The 6,567-nt window shown below is 42.2% G+C and overlaps 2 protein-coding genes across 2 annotated transcripts in view; one reads left to right on the top strand and one right to left on the bottom strand.

Annotated features, from left to right (window-relative positions):
- Window positions 1-2,807, top strand: part of CARD8 (caspase recruitment domain family member 8) — a 10,599-nt gene extending 7,792 nt beyond the window's left edge. The window contains exons 13-14 of the mRNA XM_008930024.2: window positions 164-433; window positions 1,512-2,807. Of these exons, the coding sequence (XP_008928272.2) occupies window positions 164-433; window positions 1,512-1,531 (290 nt within the window). The 3' untranslated portion in view covers window positions 1,532-2,807. The remainder of the gene's footprint in view (window positions 1-163; window positions 434-1,511) is intronic.
- A 393-nt stretch (window positions 2,808-3,200) lies between these two features.
- On the bottom strand, window positions 3,201-6,112 carry IL12A (interleukin 12A). Its single transcript, XM_029962321.1, has 5 exons — window positions 6,074-6,112; window positions 5,348-5,455; window positions 5,208-5,249; window positions 5,004-5,108; window positions 3,201-3,365 (listed from the first exon to the last, which is right to left on the bottom strand). The coding sequence occupies exons 1-5, from the start codon at window positions 6,110-6,112 to the stop codon at window positions 3,201-3,203; spliced, it is 459 nt and encodes a 152-aa protein (XP_029818181.1).
- Between the last annotated feature and the right edge of the window lie 455 nt (window positions 6,113-6,567).

Raw genomic sequence — 6,567 nt, 5'->3', positions numbered from 1 at the left:
GGAGACTCAGGGGGGACCTTCTGGCTCTGCAACCCCCTGACAGGAGGGGGGAGCCGGGGGGGAGTCGGACTCTGCTCCCAGGGAACAAGGGACAGGAGGAGAGGAAAGTTGTGCCAGGGAAGGTTTAGGTTGGATATTAGGAAGAATGTCCATGCCTTTTCAGATGGAATTGGAACAAAAATCCTGACGGACCAGCAGCTGATGGTGGTCGCGAAGCAGTTGGGGCGGCAGTGGAAGGAAATCGCCATCGAGTGCCTCGAGATGGAGATGAAGGACATCGAGGAGATCCAGGGCATGGAGGACGAAGTCAACATGCAAAAATTCCTGGTGCTGAGGAAGTGGAGGGACAGACAACAAAGCAATGGCACTGCAGAAGCTCTGCAGAGGAGTCTGGGTGACAAAGGATCCTATGAGCTGGAGCTAATGCTGCAAGGTATCTCCCTCTGGGTTTGTTGAATCCCATCCCTGTTTGTTGAATCCCATCTCAGCTGTGTTTGAAGAACTTCCATCAGAGAATTCACCAAATCCCTGGTGCGTGGTTGACTGTGTAGGTCAAAATTGTCTCCCTTTATCAGAGTGATTTTCTTTTTCGTGACGTTTTTATCGTTCCCTTCAAAAATCAAAATAAATAAAAAATGAAAAAGAAATTACAATCTCTTATAAAATGAAGAATATTTCTGCACTGACTGTGTTGAGAGCACTCTCAGCATGACCTGGCTGTCCTGGCCAAGCAGGTCAGTGTTATACACCCAAACCAATTCTTGGTCTTCTCTGGAAGTCCCAAGAGGAGATGTTTGAGTCTTTATTCTTATGTATTTTTATTTGTTCTTATGTATTCTTCTGTTTTTATGTATTTTAATTAACACCTTTCCCTGAGTGATGACTTAAGAGGTTCTGAGAACTGTCCCTGCCCCTGGCAGGGGGTTGGAATTTGCTGACCTTTAAGGTCCCTTCCAACCCAGACCATTCCATGATTCCATGAACCAGCCGAGGGGAATTGTCCTCAAAAACTAAATGTTGGGGTTTTTTACAACACCAAAACCTTGTTCTTTTTTAATTCCTTAACTAGGACAGGAGAAAATGGCCTCAGGTTGTGCCAGGGGAGGCTTTGGTTGGATATTAAGAAAAATTTCTTCATGGAAATGGTTGTGAAGCCCTGGGACAGGGTCAAGTCCCCATCCCTGGAGGGATTTAAAAGCCCTGTGGATGTGGCACTTGGGGACATGGGTTGGTGGTGGCCTTGGCAGTGCTGGTTGGCCTTGATGTCTTAGAGGTCTTTCCCATCCTGATTCCATGCCTAATTCTCCTTAAAACCAAGCTGGCTGTAAAGGGTGGAGAGCTGTCCCTCCCAAACCTGTCTGTGCCCCAGCCTTGTGCTGCCTTGGGGGGTTTTAATACATTTATTATTCATCTGGAATATTTTGTAATGCAGTTTTAATTCACCTGGAATACTGCAGTGACTTCCAGGGCTCAGATAACCCACCTGTGTTTGTGTGTTTTCCTTCCCTCAGGTTTCTCAGCTCAGTGCTGAGCTGGAAGGACCTGCAGTGGGAGCTGCCCCATCCAACCATTCCACTCCTCTGGGATCTCGCTGGGATTCAGGAAGGAGGATGCAAAGCATCAGCACTCAGAGGAAAGGTTGGGCTGGATCTTCTCAAGGAATGTGAATGAAATTTTGGATATAAGCCACTTCCAAGACTTCCAGGAGCTGTGGATCCCGATATCTCCGGGCTTCACCCGCAGGGAATGCCACCACTGCCACCTCCTTTGAGCCTCTCCTAAAAGATGGGAACACTGGAGGAAACCAGGTTGAATTGTTCGCTCCAGGATAGCTACCTGGAAAAGATTTTCATTTACATCAGGGAAAAACAGGGAGAAAAGTTACACAGGAACTGTCATCCCCTCAAAAACCCCTACTGAAGTGCCCGAAGCGGGAGGTACATTGGATTTCTCATGGATGTCCAAAATCAGGGAAGGATAATCCTAAACTTGCAGACAAATTCCTTTGCATAATCACTGTGTATATATAATTCCTGTATATACTCCTGTACATTCAGTCCTTGTTAAGCTGTGGTTCTCTTCTCTAAAAACCCCAAAGACTGATTTCACAGAAGCACCACTATGTACTCCAGGCAGCTTGGAATTTTCCCTGGGAATTTCTTTGCTACTCTTCTCTGTATAGTCTGTATTTTTATGAGACAGGTTTGTTTTTTTTTTACGTTGTATAATTTGTTTTTTATATGAGAAACTTTTTCTACTTTTTACTTGATTTGTTTTAACTCGAATTAGGTGCTTAAACTACCATGGGAGGAACCAGAATCCCTGGAAAGGCCCCCCACGTGCTACAGAATTGGAAAAGATTTGGGAATAACGTGATTTGCAGAATGAGAGCGGTGACCTGATCCGGGATTGTCTGATTTTTAAGGACATGGGATGCTTGGGATCACCTTCCTCTGAGTGTGTTCATGAAAGAAAAAAGCAAACTTAAAAAAAAATAAGGATTAAAGGGGAACCATTGACACTATTTACATATGATTTTGGATTTATTTTTTGATTTTGGCTGCTGGATGAAGCGTTGTGAGGTTGTTGCCATCTCTCCAAGCCTTGATGCTTCTGCTGCTGCAGCATCTCATTCCACACCTTCCACTAGCCCAGGTTGCTCCAAGCCCCATTCAACCCAATCCAAGATGGAAACAGGATTTTAAAATATCCCAGTTACCTTTACATGCCAGCAGTATTCCAAGTATTTTAAAAGTATTCTTGTTGTATCTCCAGGAACAACAAAGAAGTCACTACGATTTTTAAGCCAACTTTAATTTTATTAGGCAATAAATAGAATAAATAAGGAATATAATATATCATAAATAAATCATGGAATAGGATATCCTGAGTTGGAAGGGACCCACAAGGAAATGGATTATTATAAATAGGTCTCAACTGGGGAAAAATAAGCTGAATAAATAAAACATGATAAATTAGAGTTGGTGCTAAAATCTAGCTTATTTCCTAGAAATGTAGAAGTTTAACCTGACAGTCCCAAAGGCACTGGCACAGCTCCCTAAAAAAAAATGCTTTGTGGAAACTGTGACTATTAAAAATTCCTTTTAAGCCCCCTCCCGAGCTCGTGGCAGGGCGTCGATCCCGCTGGTTTTTTTTTCTCTCCGAGGAATCCCCAGGTTGGGTGGATCTGCCGAGGGCGCTCACAGGGAGCTCTCCGGGGAGCTCAGGAAGTTCATCATCCTGGAGATGGTGAGGGAGCGGATCCGGAGGGCCTGGAGCACCCGGCACAGCCGCAGCCTCTCCGGGAACGACTCCGGGCCCGCTCCTGCCCGCGGCTCCGCAACCTTCCGGCTGCTCTTCAGGGCCTGGCACAGGGACAGGAGTTACAACCATCCCACCCATCCCAAAAACTCCACGGGGCTTTTTTACCCACCATGGATAAAGGGTAAGGTTTGGGAATAAGAGTGTGTTTGTATAAGTGAAACACTGGGAATATTTAACTGTGTCATTGGAAGGCGAGGATGGAATTGGAATTATTTAATTATTTAATTAATATATTTAATTGTGTCATTGGTAGGCCAAGGATGGAATTGGAATTATTTAATTATTTAATTAATATATTTAATGGTGTCATTGGTAGGCCGAGGATGGAATTGGAATTATTTAATTATTTAATTAATATATTTAACGGTGTCATTGGTAGGCCGAGGATGGAATTGGAATTATTTAATTATTTAATTAATATATTTAATTGTGTCATTGGTAGGCCGAGGATGGAATTGGAATTATTTAATTGATAATAATTAATATTTAGTTATTAATAGGCTGAGGGTAAAAGTCGAGGTATTTAATGGTATGATTAAGAGGGTAATTTTTGAAATATTCATAGGATCAAATTTCAAGTATTGAATGTAATTAATAGGAAAAATTTGAACTACTTCATGTTAGAATGGGACAAATTTTGAAATATCGAATGAGATTACAAAACGTAAGATAAAAGTTGAAATATTTAATGTTATAATCAATAGGGCAAATTTTGAGATATTTAATGATACCATTACTAGACAGGATAAAATTTTAAATATTCAAGGTTATAATTAGTAGGGTAAATATTGAGATATTTGATGATACCATTACTAGACAGGATAAAAGTTGAAATATTTAATGTTATAATCAATAGGGCAAATTTTGAGATATTTAATGATACCATTACTAGACAGGATAAAATTTGGAATATTTAAGGTTATAATTAAGAGGGTAATTTTTTAAATATTCAATGGTATTAATAGGATAACATTTGAAATATTGAATGTAATTAATAGGAAAAATTTGAACTATTTAATGTTAGAATAGGACAAATTTTGAAATATTTAATGGTACCATTACTAGACAAGATAAAATTTGAAATATTTAATGTTATAATTAAGAGGGTAAATTTTGGGGTGTTTAATGATATGATTACTAGACATATGACAAAATTTGAAATAATGTAACTAATAGGATGAGTTTTGAAATATTTAATGATATTATTAGCAGACTTAGGATAAAATTGGAAATAATGATACAATTAATAGACTGAGGATGGGCAGCTGGACTTGCCTTAAGACAAAATTGTCCCTTCAGAGGCTCTTTCTGCCCAGGAATAAGGATTGGTTTTAATAACAAGCCCATGGCCAGGTTTATCCAGAGAGCCTTTAGACTGGACTTATCTCCCCAGGCTATACTGGGAGATGCTGTGCCAACACAAAGGCAATTAATTAAGGTTTTTTAATTAGCTTTTATTAAACCAACAAGCTTTTAACATCTATTCCCTCTACTCACTAATATTTATCACAGTTCAGTCCATCCATATTCAGTCCCCTGGGTGTGTTATATCCCAGTATTTGGGAGATAAATAGTGCTGGGTCCCTTTTATTCTGTATTTGCTCTATTTTTGAGGTTTATTCTGTATTTACTCGATTTTTGAGGTCTCTGAGGAGAGGGAGGAGGCAGAAAATACTCACTTTCATCATCTCATCGAGACTTGCCAGCACTTGGTGATCGTGGAAGTTGTTGAGCTCTGCCCTGTAGGCACTCAGATCCTCATAGATGCCCTGCAGGCATTTCCTCTGGGAAAGGCAGAACGATCAGGAAATGTGGGAATCTGCTGTTAAATCCACAGTGAGCAGAAAAAAAAAAGGGATTCTTATGGGAAATATGCAATTTACCTTATCAAAAGTTGATCCTTCCAGTGCTGGACAGTTCCCAGTCTGCAAATTAAAGCAGAAATGAGTGTGAGTTATGTGCCTGTGCCATGAAAATATAGGCTGAAACTTTAATTTTATATATATATATTTATGTATTTTACCTCTAGACCTTCAGATGTGCAAGCTTTTATTGTGTTTGTTTGGTTCTTAGTGATATCTTCAGGATCAACCTCTTCAAGGGTACATTCAAATCCCAGGGTGTCGAGTTCCTGTGTGAAAAAGGGAATAAGAAAAGGGTCATTGACTCCGTTTCATAGTATAGTGTATATATATATATATGTATATTTATGTATATATGTATAAAAATATAAATTTACATATATATATATATATGTAAATGCAAAAATATGGGATGGATCCCAGCTTAGCTGAATCCTAGGGATGAGGCTGTGTGAGGACTCTGGTTAAATATGAAAGGTAGAAAATAGACTGGGAATAAGCTCAGAGCTTTGCACAGCTTTGGTTTATGTGTTGTTGGGAATTGCTCTGCCTCTTCTGCTTTAAATTATTCTCTCAGTTGAATCCATGGAGAACTTTATGTCATTTTAGTTTCAAAGGTAAAGGATCTCTTGGAAAGTGAAAAATAGCCAACACCATCCTCACAGATGTGTAACAGGGTGGGGAACAGCCCCCATTTAGTGCTTGGGGTTTTTGGGGTTCCCTGAGGTGGAGACTGCAAAGATAGCAGGGAATTGTAGCAAAAAGGAAAGGCTGCTGAGCAAACCCCCACCCTGAAGGGCTGAGCAGGGCAAGTGTGAAACAAGAGGGTCCTAAAGGGAGGCTACAGGGAATATCCACCCTCCTGGGGACCCTCAGCAGCCCCTCACTGCCCAGCTGGGCACCTTCTCCTGCCTGGGCACCAGCATAGTCCATCACTGTCCTTCTGGGTATCACCACTGCCCCAAACTGCCTTCCTGGGTACCACCACTGCCCTAAACTGCCCTCCTGGGCATCTTCACCAACCCATCACTGTCCTGGGTACCACCACTGACCCATCACTGCCCTCCTGGGCACCACCCCTGCCCCATCACTGTCCTGGGCACCACCAGTGCCCCATCACTGCACTCCTGGGTACCTTCACTGACCCATCACTGCCCGTCTGGATACCATCACTATCCCATTGCTGCCCTCCTGGATACTGTCACCAACCCATCACTGCCCTCCTGGGCACCACCACTGCCCCATCACCACCTCCCTGGGTACCACCCCATCACCCCACCCATGTCCCGTCCCCATCCCGCCCATCCCGCTCCCCGCCGGGCCCCTGTCAGACCTTCAGCCTTTGGAGGGAGGTGTCGGCGGCCTCCAGCAGCTCCCTGGA

Source organism: Manacus vitellinus, unplaced genomic scaffold (genome assembly GCF_001715985.3).
Source record: "Manacus vitellinus isolate BGI_N305 unplaced genomic scaffold, ASM171598v3 scaffold_45_pilon, whole genome shotgun sequence".
Taxonomy (NCBI): domain Eukaryota; kingdom Metazoa; phylum Chordata; class Aves; order Passeriformes; family Pipridae; genus Manacus; species Manacus vitellinus.
This window is presented reverse-complemented; position numbering and strand designations above follow the sequence as displayed.